At 41.0% G+C, this 22087-nt stretch overlaps 2 protein-coding genes across 3 annotated transcripts in view; one reads left to right on the forward strand and one right to left on the reverse strand.

The window, feature by feature from the left end:
* Positions 1-22087, reverse strand: part of EDEM2 (ER degradation enhancing alpha-mannosidase like protein 2) — a 23025-nt gene continuing 938 nt past the window's right edge. For both annotated transcript variants that reach the window (XM_007474236.2, XM_001381409.4), the window contains 9 exons: positions 21026-21065; positions 18597-18702; positions 18001-18126; positions 16717-16928; positions 15876-16017; positions 13922-14046; positions 10628-10772; positions 8866-8987; positions 1-555 (listed from right to left, as the gene is read on the reverse strand). In XM_007474236.2, coding sequence (XP_007474298.1) covers positions 52-555; positions 8866-8987; positions 10628-10772; positions 13922-14046; positions 15876-16017; positions 16717-16928; positions 18001-18126; positions 18597-18702; positions 21026-21065 — 1522 coding nt within the window. In that variant the 3' untranslated portion in view covers positions 1-51. The remainder of the gene's footprint in view (positions 556-8865; positions 8988-10627; positions 10773-13921; positions 14047-15875; positions 16018-16716; positions 16929-18000; positions 18127-18596; positions 18703-21025; positions 21066-22087) is intronic.
* The window catches only part of PROCR (protein C receptor), a 24850-nt gene continuing 24587 nt past the window's right edge, over positions 21825-22087 (forward strand). Inside the window, exon 1 of the mRNA XM_056822112.1 lies at positions 21825-22045. The gene's annotated coding sequence lies outside the window, so the exon portion shown is untranslated. The remainder of the gene's footprint in view (positions 22046-22087) is intronic.

Consider the following 22087-nt stretch of genomic DNA (forward strand, 5'->3'; position numbering starts at 1 on the left):
GGCAAAACCAAACACATTTATTAAAGTTCAGCTTCAAAATAAATCATGTGGTTATGGGGAGTCTAGGAAAACTTGTCCAAGCAATGCCAACTTGGAGGTAAAGGGCTGGCTGGGACACCTGAGGAGAGGGACACCACGCCTGGAGTCCTTTTTAATGTTCATCACTTTTTGGTTTTCCAAAGCTGAGGCATCTTTCCCCGCTGTTGGGGTTTCCCAAAGGCCAGGACCAGCAGCAGTTTTCCTAAATGTAGATTTTCGGCTTCGTTTAAGGGAGTAAAATTCCCTCATTAAATCTTCTACTTCCCACTGTTCTTCCTTCTGTTTCCTACAGCAATGCAAGGCCGCTGGGTCAATGGGGTGAGCTTCGGTGTTGAAGACATAACCACCAGCTCCCAGAATACATTCCCCATAGGGTGTGATTACTGCATCAAAGGTGGAGCCATTGTTGTGAATGAAATTGTTCGGGTCAAACAGCAGGTATAGATACTTGACAGTCTCAGCCAGGAAAAAAGATTCCATCCGGTTATCCAATTTGTGATCTCTTAGGTCTTTAATCTATAAGATGAAGAGAAAAGGGAAGTCAGAGCATCACAAGAAGTAGGGACTCCACTCAATTGTTGCCACAAGCTGAGAAAGTCAGGAAAAGTCAAAGGTGGAGTACTAGATCCATCTCAAAAAATCTGTGGCTGAAACACAGCTTTTGACTTTTAAGTTAACGTGAATAAATGAATTGAGTTTACTGATACAGATGAATCAGATTCACTTGAACTGCTTCAGATTAGAAAAGTCCTTTCCCTTTAACAATCAATTCTCAGTGGATTTCTAGCTTATTCATAAATGTGACTCAGATAGGATTTGGAACAATCAAGAACTGTTTTTTTGCTCTGTTTGGCAAAAGCTGAGGAACTCAAAAGGCTTGTTCCTTTGTCTTGGAGTACCTCCAAAGGGCAGAAACAAGTCCCCAGTCCCCATGACCTAACTGCCTGGGGACAGTGACAAACTTGAGACTAGCTTTCCAACCTGTGATCCCTTTTAGTCTGTTCCAAGGCCAAAAAAGTGTGAGTGGTGGGAAATATCCTAGGGAAGAGAATTAGCGTTAGTCCAGCAGAGCAAAGCTGGGATTTTACTAAAGCTACATCTGACATCTATACAGTTTATATTCCTCTGGCCAGAGATCAGCTATCAAAACCCAACTGGAAAAAATCTCAAGAGAGAAGCCAACACAGATCCCTTCCTATTTCTTATGGGGGTTGGGAGAAAAAGGAGGAGGGAAAATATCATAAGCATACGAAGGCTCTTCCATGCTCTAAAGCTAATATGGTAATTTAATTGGTTCGTGCTTGACTGAAGAATGAAGCTTAATTCCAGTAAGATGCTGGAAAAGACCTAGGAAAATCTGAGAAAGAGCCTGCTCTAGTAAAGAAAGAATTGGCCCAAGAATCAGAAAACCTCGTTTCTGGACATATCTCTGCTATTAATTCACTGTTCCCTAGGCCTGGAATACATTCTCTTACTCCACTCTATCTTCATTTTTCCAAAATCCTTTCTGTTATCCCAAGTCCAATTCAAACATCACCTCTTGCATGAGATCTATAATGATCCTTTCTAAGCTGGATAGAAGAACTTCATCTGGATTGGTAGAGTTCCTTGTTAAAGCTACTCTAATGAGAAAACCACAAATTAGATTGTGATATCTGTGTGTGTCTTTTCTCAAATGTTTGTTGACTGAATAATGTTTGGCAGGTCATCATATGTCCTTTCTAGGACTCAATTTCCCCATGTGCCAAGTGAAATAATCAGATGTGACCTCTGAAATCCCATCTAGTTTTGATATTCTATGTACTAAGGTAATGCAGAAATTCTTCAATAATGATGGATTAGGATTATTCAGAGCTAGAATGGGCCTCAGAGACCAATTAATAGATTGGGAAACTGAAGTGCAGAGAGGTGGAGTCACCCAGGAGAAAAAGGCAGGGGCAGGATGATGCTTCTGTCTACCCAGGCAATCTGGGAGTGCCCCAGAACTGAGCCTTCTTCCTGGATGAGGAGGAAGAGCATGCGGTCAGAAGAATGACACAGAAAAATGCCAGCCCTGGGGCACTCCACTACTAAACGCCAGAGACCTTTTTGTTACATACTCAGGCTTGAGGTAGGCTCAGAGAACATTACAATTCACCATTTGTAAGACAAGTCGAGATAGCTGAGAGTTTGGTGTTGAGTATTTAATATATGCAAATATTGGCTGATAGTAGCTTTCCAAAAATACGTGCACTCTTTATGAAACTTTAGAACAAAGCTGTGGTCATCAGCAGGTGTTCAATCCTGTAGTCAGTACCCAGGCTGACTTTCTTCATGTGGGTTTGATGGGGCCTGGATTACCCAGAATCATAGAATCTCAGAATTCATCTTGTCCAACTGGAAGCCAAATGAGAATCTCAACATCTCTGACAAGCGGTGCATATAACTTTTAGAATTTAAGCTTTGACTAAATGTTATTAGGTTTAGGCCTCAACAACAATGCATGTTCAGCAAACATTAAGCTTCTACTGTGCTAGACATTGGGGACTACAAAGATGAAAAGGCATGGCTCTTGCTCTCAAAAATCTCAATAAGACTATGCTCAAATACTCAGAATAAAAAGCAATGAATAGTAGGTACCTATGACAAGTCTGGGGAAAAGTGTGATGTTAAAAAAAAAAAAAGCTAGAAGCAAATCATTTTTTTTTTAAACCCTTACCTTCCATCTTGGAATCAATACTGTGTATTGGTTCCAAGGCAGAAGAGTGGTAAGGGTTAGGCAATGGGGGTTAAGTGACTTGCCCAGGGTCACACAGCTGGGAAGTGTCTGAGGCCAGATTTGAACCCAGGACCTCTCATCTCCAGGCCTGGCTCTCAATCCACTGAGCTACCCAGCTAACTGGCCCCTAGAAGCAGATCATTATTGAACGGGAAAGAAATAAAAAAATCAGTTCTTGAAGAAAGGTGGCATCTGAATTATAAGTTTGGGTGGAATTTCAACTTTGGAGGGAAGAGACACAAACAAAAGCAATGAAATTTGTATCAGGGTCAGTCTGATCAGTCAGGGTGGCTATGGAACAGGTTGCAGCTATTGGAGTTGTGAATTGGCTCGGCCATTTTGAAAGACAATTTGGAACTATGTCCCCAAAGTCACTAAAATCCAGGTTTATACCTCTAAAAAAATAGAGGAAAGAGGAAAATAATCCATATGTATAAAAATATTTATAGCAAATGACCTAAGCAAGACAGTCTATGATAAGCTCAAAGATCCCAGCTTTTGGGACCAAAACCCACTATTTGATAAAAACTGATGGGAAAACTGGAAGACAGTGTGGGAGAAATTAGATTTAGATCAACATCTCACACCCTACACCAAGATAAACTCAGAATGGGTGAATGACTTGAATATAAAGAAGGAAACTATAAGCAAATTAGGTGAACACAGAATAGTATACTTGTCAGATCTCTGGGAAAGGAAAGGAAAGACTTTAAAACCAAGTAAGAGCTAGAAAAAAAAATCACAGAATATAAAATCAATAATTTTGATTACATCAAATTAAAAAGGTTTTGTACAAAAAAAACACGAATGCATCCAAAATTAGAAGGGAAGCAGCAAATTGGGAAACAATCTTCATTACAAAAACCTCTGACAAAGGTCTAATTACTCAAATTTATAAAGAGCTAAACCAATTGTACAAAAAATCAAGCCATTCTCCAATTGATAAATGGGAAAGGGACATGAATAGGCAATTTTCAGTTAAAGAAATCAAAACTATTAATAAGCACATGAAGAAGTGTTCTAAATCTCTTATAATCAGAGAGATGCAAATCAAAACAACTCTGAGGTATCACCTCACACCTAGCAGGTTGGCTAACATGACAGCAAGTAATGAATGCTGGAGGGGATGTGGCAAAGTTGGGACATTAATACACTGCTGGTGGAGTTGTGAATTGATCCAATCATTCTGGAGGGCAATTTGGAACTATGCCCAAAGGGCGATAAAAGACTGTCTGCCCTTTGATCCAGCCATAGCACTGCTGGGTCTGTACCCCAAAGAGATAATAAGGAAAAAGACTTGTACAAGAATATTCATAGCTGCGCTCTTTGTGGTGGCCAAAAATTGGAAAATGAGGGGATGCCCTTCAATTGGGGAATGGCTGAACAAATTGTGGTATATGTTGGTGATGGAATACTATTGTGCTCAAAGGAATAATAAAGTGGAGGAATTCCATGGAGACTGGAACAACCTCCAGGAACTGATGCAGAGTGAGAGGAGCAGAACCAGGAGAACATTGTACACAGAGACTGATACACTGTGGTACAATCGAATGTAATGGACTTCTCCATTAGTGGCAATGCAGTGATCCTGAACAACTTGGAGGGATCTACAAGAAAGAAGACTATCCACATTCAGAGGAAACACTGTGGGAATAGAAACACAGAAGAAAAACAACTGCTTGAATACATGGGTCAAGGGGATATGGCTGGGGATATAGACTTTAAATGAACATCCCAGTGCAAACACCAACAACATGGAAATGGGTTCTGATCAAGGACACAAGTAATACCCAATGAAATTTCACATCGGCTGCGGTAAGGGTAGGTGGAAGGGAGGGAGGGAAATATTGTGATTATTGTAATTAAGGAATAATGTTCTAAATTGACTAAATAAATAAATTTAAAAAAAGACAAACAAAAAATATTTATAGCAGCTCTTTTTGTAGTGGCAAAGAACTGGACACCAAGGAGGTGGCCATCGACTGAGGAATGGCCAAAAAAATTATGGTATATAAATATGATAGAATATTACTGTGCCATAAGAAATGCCAAAAGGGATGTCTTTGGAGAAACCTGTGAAGACTTATATAAACTGATGCAGAGTCAAATGAGCAAAACCAAGAGAATTATACAATAACAACATTATAAAGACAAAGAACTTTTTAAGAACATTCATCAATGCAGTACCTAGCCATGATTCCAAAGAACTAATGATGAAGCATGCCACCTACCTCCTGACAAAGAAATAATGAGATTCAAGATGAAAGATGAGACCTGCACTTTGGTACATCACCAAAGTGGAAAATGAGCTATTGGGAAGCTTTTGGGAAGCTAGACCTGAAATTGTGAAGACCTATGTCCAAATCCAGCTTTAGCTACTTCCTAGCTGTGTGACCCTGGGCAAGTTCACTTAACCTTGGATGCCTCAGTTTCCTCATCTGGAAAATGAGCACAAGAAGGAAATGGCAAACCACTTCAATACCTCTGCCAAGAAAACCCCAAATGGGATCAGGCAGAGTCAGCCACAACCAAAACAACTAAACAATAACAAAATGTGGGAATTTGTCTTGACTGTGAATATTAGTTAAACTGGAGATGGAGGGGAAGAGATATTTGTTAGCTGAAAGCTAAAATGAAATAAAAAAAAAAGGAATAGATTAGAAAGAGCATAGTGTAAGAGTAGCCCAAGGTCTGAAATTGACTCCATTGGCATCAGGGCCTAAGAAGCTACCCCCAATGAGTCAAAAAAAGTCTCCCTCTGTAGCTACCTTCTGAGTCTGGGGACTTGTGATACTTTTCCTAAAGAATCCTTTGATTTGAACTGAAAATGCCCTGGAAATGCCCTCCTCTGATGTCCCCTTTCATAGACCTTTTCACAAAACCAAACTGGTCTAGCTTCTGTGGTACAGTGAAAGGAGCCAGAAGATTTACATTTAGCCTTGGCCCTCCTCTAGTAACTCACTCTGTGCCCTTGGGCAAGGCACTGACCCTCCATGGGTCGCAGTTTCCTTTTCTGTAAAAGGCTGGTCTAGATCAGGGGTTCTTAACCTTTTTTGTGTTGTAGACCCCATTGACAGTCAGGTGAAGCCTGAGAACCCTTTCACAGAATGTTTTTAAAATGAATCAAATAATACATAGGATTAGAGTAGAACCCTATTAGACTAGAAGAATAATTATAATATTAACAAAGTAAATTCAGACTCCAGGTTAAGAACCACTACTTTGAGTAGGTTGAGCCATTATAATAAAAGTGATAATTCTCTCTAAATCACTCATTCAATGCTATACCAATCAAACTACCAAAAATTATTTAATAAAGGTAGAAAAAAATAACAAAATTCATCTGGAAGAACAAAAGGTCAAGAACATCAAGGAAATTGATTTTAAAAATGTGAAGGAAGGTGGTCTAACTGCACCAGATCTCAAAACTGTATTACAAAATCACCACTAGCTAAGAAATAAGAGTGGGGAATCAGTAAAACAGATTAGGCATATAATTACAGTAGTAAATGACCAAATAATTTACTGTTTGACAAACCCAAAGATCCAAGCTTTTGGGACAAGGGCTCAGTATTTGAAAAAAACCATTGGGAAAATTGGAAAACAGTATGGCTGAAATTAGGTATAGAAATCAAAGCTATCTAAAGTCAGATGAAAAAATGCTCAAGATCACTATTAGAGAAATGCAAATTAAAATTCTTCTGAGGAACCACCTCACATCTATTAGATTGGCTATCATGACAGAGAAGGAAAATGACAAATCCTGGAGGAAATGTAAGGAAAACAGGGACCCTAATGCACTGTGAGTGGAGTTGTGAACTGATCCAACCATTCTAGAAAGCAATTTAGAACTATGCTCAAAAGGCTATAAAACTGTAATCCAGCAATACTACTGCTAGGTCTGTATCCTAAAGAGATCGAAGAAAAAGGAAAAGGAACCATATGTACAAAAATATTTATGGCAGCTCTTTTTGTGATGGTAAAGTATTGGAAATTGAAGGGCTGCTCATCAACTGGGGAATGGCTGAACAAACTATGCCATGTGGTTGTTATGGAATACTACTGTGCTATAAGAAATGATGACCAGGAGGATTCCAGAAAAAGACGTATATGAAGTGATGCAGAGTGAAGCGAGCAAAACCAGGAGAACAACATACATGGTAAAAAGTCATCCATCTCTAGAAAAAGAATTGATGAAACCTTAATGCAGATTGAAGCAAATTTTTTTTGCCATCTTTATAAATCTTATAAAATATAATACTTGGAGTATTGGACATTAATTTTAATCTTACACTGTACACATATAGCATATATAGGCTTGCTTTCCTTCTCAAGGAGAAATGAGCAAGGGGACTGAGGGAAGGAAAGAATTTGAAACAACATTTTTTAAAATGTTAAAAATGGGGACAGCTGGGTAGCTCAGTAGATTGAGAGCCAGGCCTAGAGACGGGAGGTCCTAGGTTCAAATCAGGCCTCAGACACTTCCTAGCCATGTGACCCTGGTCAAGTCACTTGATTAACCCCCACTGCCTAGCCCTTACTGATCTTTTGCCTTGGAACCAATACACAGTACTGATTCCAAGACAGAAGGTAAGGATTAAAAAAAAAAAGTTAAAAATGTTTACATGTAACTGAACAAATACATTTTTAAAAAGCCACTGGATTAGATCTCCCAAAGTTGTATTCAGTTTAAAAGTTATATTAAATATTGATTTTTGTGCCTTTGTTTTTAGTGGAAAGGAGCTCAAGTGTTACTTTAAATCCTAAGAAGTGATGCCTGGGTTAGGGGCCTAAGAATAACAGGAACAAGTTGTTCTCATCCTCAGCTATTACAGCCAGAAGGAACCTCTAGGGACTGACTGATCTTCCCTCTTAAACAAGCTGGGCTTCTTATGGCTTCTTAAAGGAAGAGATTATATCAAGGCAGACTGCAGAGTTATATTCCTGTCCTCCTATAACCCAAACAGTGAAAAAATGAAGCAAAATGCTACAGGGGAGAGGATATAACTTTTAAAAATCCATCTATATCCCTTTCTGTTCTACCCTCCACTGCTGAGCCACGGAACAAACAACAGTTCCATGTTATGAACACAAGGATTGAGGATTACAAAAGGCTGGGCTGCCCTCCAAACTATCCACAACGTTTTACAATCCAGGGCAACAAGTCTCTTTGGGTTTAGGGAAAGGGCAGAGAAGCTCCGGTGCATACAGGCACTTTAGGATTACAAAGTCCTTTATGTATACAATCTCATCTGATCTCCAAAACAAATATTCAAGGAGGGGAAAAGAGGGACTTTCAAGATGAGGAAACTGAGGGTCAAAATATGTTGATTGACCCTTCAAGACTACATAGCATATAGAGAGTAAAGCTGGCATTAGAACCCAGCCAGGTGCTCCAAGACTGGGACTTCTCAGCAAGCATTCCAATCAGTAAGTAACTATTAGGTACCTATTACATGCCAGAAGCTATGCCAAGTGTTGGGCATACAAAGTCCAAAATGAAGCAATGCCTATTTTCAAGGAATTTGCAAAATATATACAAGGAAGGCAGCTAGGCGGTTTGGTGGATAGAGTGCCAGGCCTGGAGTTGGGAGGACCTGGATTCAAATCTAGCCTCAGATGCTTCCTAGCTGTGTGATCCTGGACAAGTCAATTAACCCCAGTTATCTACCCCTTACTCAACTTCTGCAAAGTATGCATTCTAAGACACACACACATGCATGCATGTATATACACACAAGAATAATGGAGGGTGAGGAGGGGGAAAAGAAGAAGAATTAGCATCTGGGAGAAATCAGCAAAGATTTCACATAGAAAAAGGTGGCACTTGCTGAGTTTTGAAGGAAATAAAGAATTCCAAGAGGTGGAAATGAGAAGGAACTCATTTCAGGCACTAGGGACAGCATCACTTACTACTTCCTCTGGCTCCTTCACTAGCACAGGGAAAGGGTCTAAGTGCTTCACTGAAGGCAGGTGCTATTCAAATAGTGAGTCACAGGGTTCCTCCCTTCTCTAAAAGCAGCCAGAAGATACACTGCCCCAACCCTTGAACCTTTAGAAACACTTACTGTTGCAAATCCACAGTCCACCTTGCTGATTTTCTCAATGGATTCCACAGCATCTCTCCCAAGTTCTAAGAGAGTGGGGTCCCCTGTGGCTTGGTAGAGGTACATGGCACTCTCAATCAGTTCTGCAAAACCAAAGCAGAGCCTTTCTTACAAAGGGACTTAGGTTGGGACTGGGTAGATGCAAGGTCATTGGTCAAATTCTCCCATCAGAGACTTTGTCTACTTGGCCAAAGATATCCTAATGAGTGCAAAATTGAGAATGTCTACTGTCACGTTTTCTGATCCATCACAAAGATGAGATGCGGTGAAAAATATCCCTAAAGCTGGGGCCAGTCTAGGAAAGAATGAGCACAAGAGAGACAAAATTCCTAAACCAAGCTTCTAATTTACTAAGTTTGTGAATGGTATAGAGGGTACCTCTGTCCCTCTATTCCTGTTCTTTCCCCAACACGCACAGACATACCACAGACACACATAGACACACTCTCTCACACACCAGGGGAACAAGAACTAGGCCAGGGGATAATGAGGTCTCTTCAGGTGATACCTCACAACTCCCTACCCCAATTTCATTCCTTCTCCATAAGAAAGAAATGAAGGCATATGGGAATTAGAAGCCCTCATCTGACCTAACTTGTCCCCTTCTTTGCCCTCTCCAATCCAGTTCTCCATTTTTCCTGCTTGGGGAGAAGTAAGGTCATTGCTGGTCACAATGTGATGAGGACACTAGGCTAGGAGCCAGAAGACTTGGCTTTGGGTCCTGGCTCTGCTACTGACTTGTTGTGTGACTTTGGGCAAGTCACAACCTCTTTGAGTCTCAGTTTTCTCGTCTCTAAAAATAGAGGGTTGGTCTCAATGATCTCCAAGCTTCCTTCCAGTTTCTAACATTCCATGGTTCTATGATTCTGAATATGGACTCAACCCCAGGTCATCTACTTCATTTTCTCCATCTGACAAGGATCATTACACTTTGCTTGAACTCAAAGGGGTTATGAGAATCTATGTATGTCATAGAATCAGTGCATATGAGCTGAAAGGGCCCTTAGAGATGCATAAATAAAACATCCTTTTTGAATTTCTGGGGAAATTAAGGGCCAGAGAGGAGAAGTTAGTTGCTCAAAGTCATACACTGAGGCAAAGGCAGAGCTATATTTAAAATCCAGGGTTCTTTCCCAGTTGGCTGTGATCCATCTTGACTCAAAGCTTAGAGGTACTTTGTAATTCTTGCCCAGAGTAGTGCTTGGGTTTCTGGTCAGGGGCCTTAACGTAGTTACCTCCCTCCAGGCAGTTAATCTGAAAGGTATTTGTCCATGAAGATATGTAAGCTCCCTCTCTCCTGATTATCTTCTAAAAGCAAATGCACTTATGAGAAAGGATTAGGAAATCCTTTAATTAAAAAGGCAAAAAAAAAAGTCAATTTAGACTAACTACACACTCTAAAATTAACCCATCCTTGGGCTGATTTTCATGCCCATCAAACATCACAAGCACATATTAACTTGTAATTCTGAACCCCACTTTTTTGGAGAATCTACCCAGATGAAAACTTTTTGTAAATTTCTGGAATCCAGGGGGGAGGGAGAGGAAGAGGTAAGAGGTAAAAGCCTCGCCCTTGGAGAGAAGCTCAGCTCTTCCCACCATCTCCACTGATCTCCAAGGCATCTCCCACAGTCATTTCCTAACTCCCTCTCCCTTTTCTGGGCTCTGGTTGGCTTACTTGGCATTGGGAGAGCCCAACAGTCAGGCTGAAGCTTCCACTCACCGGGGCGAAGTGGGTATCCTTCCCGTTTCTCCACGGTGTAGCCCTGGGGAATATTATAGAATTCTGGTAGCCCTCCAAACTGCTTCCACACAGTGTAGTAATTGAGAAAGGTCCTCATGGCATTATCAATGTCCCCAATGAGGCTCTGCAAAAAGAGATCAAGAAGGTAAGCTATGACATAGTCTGTCCAGCTCATTGACACCACCATAACCAAACCCTAGAGAATTAGATGAAGGAAGCTGGAAGCAGATGGTGCAATAGAAAAAGGTATAATACTAATAATGGCTCAGATTTAATGGGAAAAAGGCTAACTGCTTTAAGTTTAGAAAGCATTTACAGACATTACTTCACTAGGGATTCACAACCCAGTGAGGTAGGTCACATCATTCACCCTGAGAAAAAAGGTTCAGAGAAGTTCTGTAATTTGTTCGGTATCACATAACTATTAAGAGACTCCAATAAGAGCCTATATAAGGAGATGCGGACCATAGAGACTACCCAGATTGATTCTTTCATTTTAAAAATAAGGAAGGAATTGATGAAAAGCAAAGTACAATGACTTGTTCAGTCTTTAAAATGTGAGACCTCTAGCAAATCATCCTACCTCTCAGGACCTCAGTTTCTTCATCTGTGAAATGAGGGTGATACCTATCCTACCTGCTGCATAGGGATGCTGTGAGTTAAGTGTTTTGTGACCTACAATACTATGGAAAGATGAGCTCTTGTATTGTTGTTAATCATTGTTCAGCTATTCCCAACTCTTTGTAACCCCATTTGGAGTTTTCTTGGCAAAGACCCTGGAGTTGTTTGCCATTTCCTTCTTCAGCTCATTCCTCACAGATGAGGAAAATGAAGTAAACAGGGTTAAGTGACTTGCCCAGGGTCATACAGCTAGTAAGTGTCTAAGGCCAGATTTGAAGTCAAGAAGAAGAGCCTTCCTGACTCCAGGCCCAGCATTCTAACCACTTTGCCACCTTTCTGTCTTCTTGAACCATTACTCTCATCTATATTCTGTATGTTAGTCGATCAGTCTATCTATAAGTCAGTCAATCAATCTATAAGCATGTATTAAATGCCTCATGTTTTGGGCACTGTGCTATTTTGGGACCCTGCAGATACCAGAGGGTGCCTCAGCTTTGTTTTGTTTTTTTAAATCCTTACCTTCCATCTTAGAATCAATACTGTGTATTGGTTCCAAGGCAGAAGGTAAGGTAAGAAGGTGGTAAGGGCTAGGCAAGCGGGGTTAAGTGACTTGTCCAGGGTCACACAGTTAGGAAATATCTGAGGCCAGATTTGAATTTAGGACCTCCAGTCTCTAGACCTCACTCTCAATCCACTGAACCACCCAGCTGCCCCATGTGTCAGTTTTTAAGGGCTAATTTTAGCTCCCATTCCTTGTTTGATCTGTGCTCTGGCCTTCCTTTAGTCCTGATGAAGCAGATGAAAGAAATTTCACACCACAAGGAGAAAGTCACTGCATATACAATTTCTCCTTGCTCCAAGGAGATTCCAATTATGTTTTAGGTAGAAAAATTTGGGGAGGAAACTACTTAAGGAACACCCAGATGAAAAAATCCCTAGCTTTCTCCCCTTAAGGATATGCTAGGAAAACTAGAGAGCAAGTAAGTAAGACAAAGGAGCTAGACCAGATGTCTTCTAAAGACCCTTCTAGTTCTAAACCAAATCAGCAAAGACTTATTAAGGGCTTCCCAGTGGCAGGTATTGCACTAGGTGTTAGGGATACAAAGACAAAAACACAACAGCTTCATCCTCAGTAAGTTTACATTTTATCAAGGAAGACAACATTTATATTAACACAGAGAAAATAAAGACAAAATGATTTTGTGAAGGGCAGAGAGGGCATTGGCAGCTGGAGATCAGGAAAGTTTTAAGTAGATGGTGTTTAAGGGGCAGCTAGGTAGTGCAGTAGATTGCACAGTGGCACGGGGTTTGGAAGAAGGAAGATTAATCCTCTTGAATTCAAATCGGGCCTCAGACACTTAAGCTGTATGATTCTGAATAAGTCATTTCCCCCTGTTGGCCTCAGTTTCTTCATCTGTCAAATGAGCTGGAGAAGAAAATGGCAAACCACTCCTTTTGCCAAGAAAATCCCAAATGGGGTCATGAAGAGTGAATATAATTGAGACTACTCAACAACAACAACAGGTGGTTAATTAAGTCAAGCTTTGAAAGGAAACTAGAGATTTTAAGGGGCAGAGGGATTGTGTTTCAGGCATGGGAGACAATTTGTTCAAAGGTACAAATACAGGAATGTCACAGGGACAGGAAAACAGGCCAGTCTAGCAGGATCAAGGAGTGAGGGAGGGTATAATATTCTTAAAACCTATGATTCCTGCATCTCCTTCACCCCAGGCTACCCCATATACAAAAGCAAGCTAACAAATTCAAACTGTACACTAAAAAGACTTTTTGATATGATGCATTCAGAAGGATGGAAAATCTCACAGGAATTGAGGCAGAATGAAGTAAACAGAGCCCAGAAAGCCATACACACAGTGACTAAAATAATGTAAACATAAATTAATAACCACATACAACAGGAAAACCAAAAGTGAATGTTGCAAAATCATGAAGACCACACATAGCTCAAAAGAAGAGATGAGAAGATACTCCTTCCCCATCCTTTGGCAGAGGCAGGAGGTCCACAAGTGTATGTATTTGTGTTTATTTTCAGATTTTTTTCCCCCATATATTTGTCAGTTATGCAGATTTTCTTCTTTGTCTCTAGAAAAATATTTATTTCATGGTATGTAAGGGGAGATCTCTCCTGAGATCACACATTGGGGCCCTGCCTACATCACACCTTGGAGGGTGGGTCACAGGACAGTCACCTAGGCACTTGAGCTGGAAAGGATTGGATATTGACCCAGAGTAAAAGAGAAGGAATAAAAGAGGAGTTCAAGGAAGTGGAAGGTCTCTATTCACTCGGGTGTGCAAAGAAAGGAAGGTGGATGAGGGAGCCATGTGGAGAGCATTCACATGGCCAGTTAGAATAATTTTCTTTTCTGTTTGCCTTCTCTTATTCAAGTAAATATTAACAAACTCTATGGAAATTAAGGACAGGAGTTTAATTTAGTTATTACAATGGAAAGGCTCTCTGAGTGGAGGAGGGAAAAAGACATTAGGGGAAACTAAAGTCATGTTAAAAAAACCTTATAAAAAAAGAAAAAATCCTTCATGTTTCCATTTCCACAGTAAAACTACAATTTTGATCATCCCCACCTTCAAGCCTAGCCAATAGGCTTCCAGGGATCAAAAGATAAGCATTCTTACCTGCAAACCTGGCCAATAGGCTTCCAGAGACTGAAATACTGGCATGGAAACAGTGCCTTTGTACATCTGAACCCATAGGTACCAGTCATCAAAACGGGTGTAGTTCCGAATGGCTTTATTATACTCTGCAGTGGAGATGGGGTTAATCATGTCAGGGAAGAGGAAGACAGCCTTTCATCACTGAATGGGGATCAGTGCATCAATACAATCCAAAATGGAGCTGGTAAAATTGGGACAGAGTTGTAATGGCTCAAAATTCAGTAAATAAAGGGGCAAAATGATCAAGCTTCAGAAATGCTTCATCCAGAATAACTTCTTTTAACCTTCAGAAAACCTATCCCCAAGGCCGGCATGCCCTATTTGGTTCCCTTTACAGGTGCTTTCATGTAGCCCACAAGCAACGGAATCAAGGAGCCCCTTCTCTGCTTCTTCTCCAATATGGCTCCCTATGTAAAGCCTCTCCAGGCTGGGTCAAAGATGTCGTCACTTGACTTGCAACTTTGCCTACAATTGGCTTACCCTGGTCCTTTTCCTCTCTACAGCTATAATTCCTGTGAAGTGGAAAAAGAGATCAAAGTCATTCTGCTTGGCCCAGGGGGCAAGAACTAAAATTAAGAAGAAAAAGTGATGGAGAAGCAGGTTTTCTAACAGGGAGGAATTTCCTAACAATGAAAACAGTCCAACAAGGGCAAAGGCTACCGGTGCCAATGTCAGGGATATCAGGTAACCCCTGCACGAGGAGTGAGGTTTGGAAAAGATGACTTCTGAGGCCAGTTCTAGTTCACAGTCTACTACTAATAGAGAGGTTTTGAAAAGGAGGTAGCAGCAAGTCCAGTGATTCTCTGCCATACTATCCTGACATTATAGAGGCCTACAGAAATAGTCCTTGTGGTTTACATTTCTTCACTAGAATTAATAGTCTATCCATTCCTTCCCAGCAGCCAGGTAGTAGGGGAGTGGGGGAGGGATCAATCTTATTGGGCTTAGACTCTACAAAGCCAGAAGCCACAGAAGCAGTCCTGGAGTTTCCTTATTTCTTGTTGTTCTTGTTGATGGTCTAAGCCTTCTATGGTCAAGTCCTTAGTCTCAGTGTTAGGACCAAAGTCCTCTTTTGGCATTAGAGCTTCTTTGTAGCTGGGAGGCCACCTAGTCCAGGTTATCAAAGATTGTTGTCAGAGACTAAGCTCAGACAGGTCCAACCAAGTTAGTAAGGACTCAAGTGTTAGGTTTATGTTTTGAGGCCTAGATAACCTAAAAATATTCGAAGGTGCTTCAGCAGGTTAACTACTAAGTGGGGGACATTTTGGTCACCACCATGCTTGAAGGCTATCTACCTCTCATGTTAGGCAGCATCTACTAAACAAGGTTACAACCTATGTTGTAGAAAGGAGTATCAACATCAACTAAATCACAAATTAGGGAAGTGTAATTGTAAAAGCAAGCAAGGCAATCTCTCTAATTTGGCAAAGGAGATCTGACTGGCTCCCAATTAAAGAAGACACTTATGCTGTAAAAAGTCTCTGTTGCAATCTAGATTAGGCACTCCAAGTGACTCCAGGAGAGTAGGGGAGGATTCTCAGAAGTCAGGCTCCCAAATTCCCAACCAAACATGGGACAAAGTGGAAGGAGCTAGGGGAGGAAAAACCAACTCTACCCAATAGACAGCCAGCAGTCATGTCTTCTCTTTCCAGAAAAAAAATTATTTAAAAAGTAGGAGCCAATCAGTTACAAGCTTTGAAGCTTTGGCTTTTGCCATCTTGGAAATGCCACATGTTCAGTGTTGTGATAACTATCACTGTAGGAGAATTTCATCATAAAAAAAAGTCCTTGCATTCAGCTAAGCCTGAGGGGTCACAGTGAGTTACTGGAATTTAATTTGGGTTTCTGGAACCAAAGGCTGGAGCCCCTAAATACAGGCATTCCACCTACACACAGAGAGATGGAAACTTCTTACCCAGGAACATGGACATCAGCTCTTTGTCTTGAAGCAGGATAGCTCCCTTCACCAGGTATTCAAAGTAGGAATCCACGCCTGCACCTATGCCAGCATCCTGGGCCACCCACTTGCCTGTCACTACATCAATGTGGTTACCTACCTGTGGGAAAGAAGCAGGTCTGAACAGAGGGCCCACAGCCAAGCTTCCCCTGCTACTTCATGGAACACCTGTACAGCTTCCCACCCCTACCTGGAGGACAGATACAATGTGGGCACACAGGACAACTTTCTTCTCATCACATCCACAGGGTCTGTTATTGGTTTGGATATGGGATTCATTATACTATTATTAGAAATATTTCCAGGAAGTATAACCAAATGCTGTGGAAAATTTTTTTGAAACCCTTACTTTCTGTCTTAGAATCAATACTAAGTACCAGCTCTAAGGCAGAAATGAAGTAAGGGAGAGGCATTGGAAGTTAAGTGACTTGCCCAGGGTCACACAACTAGGAAGTGCTTGAGGCCAGATTTGAACCCAGGATCTATGTCTCCAGTGTCCTAGAAATTTGAAAACTCAAGATGAAAAAAATTGAGGCCACTTTCTTCTCTCTGAAATTTACTACTTCCTGATCCCATCCCTCATGATCATTTGAATTTGGTGGTGGTCTATTTTAAAGAATCCTAAATACTTGCCCAGATAACAATGGCCAGATAACAAATGAGTCACGTGGCCTTCTACATTTTACTTCTCTAGGTTTTCCCTGGCCAGGTTTCAGCTCCTGGCTCAAAGCCCTTTGCCACAGAGGCTATCCCAATGTGTCAAGTCTGAGTCAAACAGGAAGAATGTCCTCCTACTCACCAGTCCAATATCTGACCGGCTTTTCCATAAGCCCTTCAGGGCCCTTCTGGCTACATCCTCAAATACCGGGTCACCAGTCAGGCTGCTCAAGGTGGCAAATTCTACAATGAAGGTCCCTATCCCAGCAGTGCACGTCACAGGAGTTTCTCCAGGATTCACACCATGCATCAAGTTCACAGTTCCATAGGGCATCCCCGTAGGGGTCTGAAAAGCTGAACCACAGAGGTTGGAAGCCTGGGAAAGGGGCTAGGGGACATGCTCAGGGCAAACCCCATATCTTTGAGCATTCCAAAGCTGGTAGGATCTCCCACTCAGGACACTGGAAGTCGAGGCTAGAGCCCTGAACTACAGATGCAGCAAAAAAAAAAAGGGCTGGACCTGGTATGTTAAGTCTAAAGGCAGGAACCAGATTGCCTCCTTGCAGCAAGAGGGCATGATGCTTTCATGTGGATTTCCTTTTCTAACTAGAAGAACCTATAGATTTCTTCAAAGCACTCAAATTATCTAAAGGCAACAGGTTTAGAGTCTCACTGTCCAATAGGCCCAAGGGAATATCTTAGCCAAGGGTAACACTGGAAATGTTTGGAGAGTTTCACAATGTCCTAAAACAAAGGAACAGGCGAGCAGGGCTCCCAGCACAGTGAATCACACAGGATACACCGCTGAAAAGGAAACTGTAAAGTATGTTATCACTGCTACAAGGCCTAGGACTTGGGCTTTACTCTTTCCAGAGGCAAGGATAGTTTCAAGAGAATGAAAAAATGCCTCTGCATTGTGTATGTGTTGGGGGCAACGGGGATTTGCAAAGGAGAGCTGCAAAACAGTCCATGTTTACACACAGTTAGAAAACTTCAGAATTCAAAGACAAAATAGTACTGCTGTCTACACTCACTTGTATGTATGGAGAGACCATAGGTATGTTGATGAGCCTCTCAGAAAGTAACATGGCTTCCCTCCAACAGTCAGGCATATGACAATGTCATGATTACATTCCAGCTGGGTAGCAGTCTTGGAAGGTAGGGAGTAAAGGATTACTTACTCAAGGCAAGGAATTTACACCTGTGAGGCCCTCTTTAAGGGCTACCCATCACTAAAACTCCTTTCCTGCCAACAATGACGAAATCAGCTATTCTACTCTAAACCAATTCCAGTAAAGTTACAGCAAGTCTTCAGAACAGCTGACTTTCATTTTTCCCACTTCATATTTTCACTGTCTTGGGTGAGTGCTTTCAAACACAACTGACCCATGCTCACCCTTGGAAATGGGCAAATGTCTCTCCCTACCTGGAAGAAGCTTCCGAGCTGCCTCCTCGGCCATCCTGAGGAGAGGTCCAGAACAAGGCCATCCTGCCTCCACCTCTACTCCAGCCTTCTTAGATAGTAGGTGAGCTGACAAGAGGCCTCCTACCACTAAAGAATACACAGCAAGTTAGTGCTATCACCAAGAAACTCGACTGCTCATTCATGCAAAATTAAGGTGTTGGATGATTAGGAAGAGATCATGGTATCATAGATTTAGAGCTGAAAAAGATACTTAGAGATCATTTAGCCCTATTCCTTCCTTCCTTTTTTTTTTAACAGATAGGAAACTGAATCGGAGATAAATTAAATGCTTATTCAATAGTCACACAGGTAGTAAATGTAAGAGAAGTCTAAGGATAAAAATCTATGGTCTTTTTAACTTTGTGATATTTGACATGGAAGGGTCTAATCCTGTCACTTTTCCATGATGAGATGCTGCTCTCTCAGTTACTGGGTCTGGTAGTGGCTCCCTTTCCAAGGTCAGCTCTCCTCTATCTCCTCTCTGCCTGCCTAGAGCAGGATCCAGGTGCCCTTTCCCAAAGGATCTGGGTCCCTGAGATCTTCTGGGTAGCACTCACCTCGAATGTTGGTTTCAAACACGGAAGCATTGACGTCGATATCAAAATCCACACTTTCCTGAAGCACATCAACGACTCTCTGGAATTCAGTGACATTCCCCAAAATCTGAAAGGAGAACAAAGGCAGGAAATCCCAGGGGAGGGGAGGCCACTGAGGTCAGGGAGGGAGAGGTATTTACAAGCTCTCCCTGGCACTTCCTTCATGGAGCCAGTTCTACATCTTAGTCTCAGGTTAATTTTCTCCATTTTTTTTCTTTTCCCCCATTACAAATGCTAAGGTTGCTAACTGTCTACTTAATTCACTGGAAAAAAAGCACTGAAAGTGAAGTGATGAGCTATGTAAGGAAAATGCCTGAGAATCAAGAAAGGGAAATGTCCCCCAGTTCCTGTCCCCAACACTTTTGTTCAAATCACTACAATCTTTCCAGCATAAGAAATTAGTCAAAGAAATAAGCAAGGAAGTTGTAGCCTGATTTCTGCCTCTCTATTCACCCAGAGGGTCTCTGGGTGCTCAATCACCAAGTAAATCTTCCCCAAACCTTGATTTTGACATATTAAAATATCTTTAGTGGTTATTCATTGCCATGGGATTCAAGGTCCTCCACAACATGGGCCCAATCTACCTTTCTGCCTGACTACTCATTACTCTCCTATATTGTGTATATTTCAGTGAGACCAAGCCTTACTGATTATTGTCCCTGTCTTTACTCTTGCTAATTGTCCCCACCCTAATCTGTCTACATAGTCACACCTCCTCATAAGAAACTATGTTGGCCACTCCAACCCAGAGGGATCTTTGATGACCGAACCATAGCACTAACAGTACATCACTCATTGGGTATTGAGTAGACATTGCCTTGTACCCTCTCTCATATTATTCTATATCTCTTAGTTTAATTTTCATGATTAGGGGACAAGATGAGAAAGAAATCTTATCTCTCCATCAAAACTCTTAAGCATCACACCCCTTGACCCATTAATATATTCCAAAGAAATCAAAGAAAGGGGGAAAAGACCTATTTGTACAAAAATATTTATAGAAGCCCTTTCTTGGTGTGTATATTTTTAAAAATAATTTTCCCCCAATTACATGTAAAAACAATTTTTAACATTAGGCTTTTCAAAAATGTTGAGTTCCAAATTCTGTCCCCCTTACCTCCCTGAGATGGTAAGGAATCTATTGTAGATTTTACATGAATAGCAGCCCTTTTTCTAGTGGCAAAGAACTGGAAATAGAAGGGATTAGATAAAGAAGTTGTTATATATCATTGTAATGTACCATAAGAAATGACCAAGCGAAAAGAGCAGAACCAGGAGAACATTGTACACAGAAACTGATATACTGTGGTACAATCGAATGTAATGGAATTCTCCATTAGTGGTGGTGCAATGGCCCTGAACAACCTGCAGGGATCAAGGAGAAAAAACCACTACCCACAAGCAGAGGACAAACAGTGGGAGTAAAAACACTGAGGAAAGGCAACAGCTTGACTACAGGGGAGGAGGGGATATGATTGAGGAGAGACTCTAAATGAATACCCTAATGCAAAAACCAAGTAAATCTTCCCCAAACATGGAAATGAGTTCGGATCGAGGACACATGTGATACCCCGAGGAATCATACATCGCCAATGGGAGGGGTGGTGGTGGTGGGGAGGAAAAGAAAATGATCTTTGTTTCTAATGAATAATGATTGAAAATGATCAAATAAAATAATGTTTAAAAGGAAAAAAATAAAAAACATGAAGAAAAAAAGAAATGACCAACAGGATGATTTCATAAAAGCCTGGAAAGGCTTATATAAAGAAAAGTGAAGTGAGCAGAACCAAGAGAATGTTGTGCAAAGTAATACTGTACAATGATCAACTATGAATGACTTAACTATTCTGAGCAACACAAGGATTCAAGACAACTCCAAGGGATTCATGATGAAAAAGGTCATCCACTGTCACAGAAGGAACTGAAGGAGTCTGAATGCAGATTGAAGCATACCATTCTTTACTTTATTTTCTCCTTGAGTTTTAAATGTTAAAAGTTGTTTCAACATGTAATTGGTAAAAAAAAATACAAAAAAAAATTACTGAACAGTTTTTTAAAAAACTGTAAGCAATCTGAAGATCAGAATCATATGTTCTTTCTGAATTTTCCTCGACGTCCATAGCACACTGCCCTGGATTCCTAGAAGCTAATACAACCTCATCCTCCTGGGGCAGATCAATACTCCCAAAGAATTGCCAGGATCAATGGTCTCCTGAAGAAAAACCAGAGTGAAGTGAGACCATTTCTCCAAAATGTCAACTAGGTGATTTGAAGTTATCAATTCTGAATAAATGGAGGAAAAAATATGAAGAAAGGTGGATTGTTTTTTAATTGAAATAAACTCACTGAAGAAGGAACAACATGAGGAAGGAAAACAAAAAGACACTTACCAGTAGGGTGTCTAGTGCATCTATCAGTGTCAGAGAAAAACTGCAAAAGAACAGAGACCTCCATTGTTTATTTTTCTAATGTTTCTTTTATTTTTTAACATTAAAAAAATTTTTTTGAGTTCCAAATTTTCTCATTCTCTCCATCCCCTCCCTCATGCATTGAGAAAGCAAGCAGCATGATACCATTATGCATGTGAAGTCATGCAAAACTATATTTCCATATTGACCATGTTATAAAAAAAAACAAGGCAAGAAAAATAAAGTGAAAAAATGTTTCAAGGCTGACTATGTATCTCATTTATTTTGGCATGTGGTCAGATTAACTGAGAGTGTTAACACCTGTAGTAATGGGAGCACATTTCCACAGCACTTTAATGTTTAAACAACACTCATTCTAAACCACCCAATGAGATAAGCAGTGAAGTTTTTTGTTTTTTTTTTAACTCATGTAAACTGAGGTTCAAAGGAAATTAAGTGACTTGGCCAAGGTCACACAGCTAGTTTTGGTAACTGTTCCAGATAACCAGATTTTCTGAATCCAAGCCAATTGTTCTTTCTATTATAATATCACCACTAACCAGGCCCTCCAAGAACATCAACAGCTATCATATGCTGCTATTGCCTGTACCGGAGCCTTGGAACGCAATTCTTTTTTTTTTTTTTAAACCCTTACCTTCCATCTTGGATACTGTGTATCGGTTCCAAGGCAGAGGAGCGGTAAGGATTGGGCAACAAGGGTTAAATGACTTTCCCAGGGTCACACATAGAGGAAACGTCTGAGGCCATATTTGAACCAGGTCCCTCCCTATTCCCTCCATAACGAGAGGAGTAAGAGTAAGACCATTGTTTTAACTGCTTTACCAGTCCTGACACGGAGTGACTCAGTACTGGGCTTAGACTAGCCAGCAATGTTCTGAATCCCCGCCCCAAAAACAGCAAAGCAGGCCTGGCCGGGAACTCTTCCGGAACCAGGTCCTTCGAGTCAGAGGGACTCAGGCTCCCCTCCAGCAAAGCAGCCAGGTCAGCAGCCAAATTAAGTCTTTGGCACACCCTACCCAGCCC

The sequence above is a fragment of the Monodelphis domestica genome, chromosome 1 (assembly GCF_027887165.1).
Source record: "Monodelphis domestica isolate mMonDom1 chromosome 1, mMonDom1.pri, whole genome shotgun sequence".
In the NCBI taxonomy this organism is placed as follows: Eukaryota; Metazoa; Chordata; class Mammalia; order Didelphimorphia; family Didelphidae; genus Monodelphis; species Monodelphis domestica.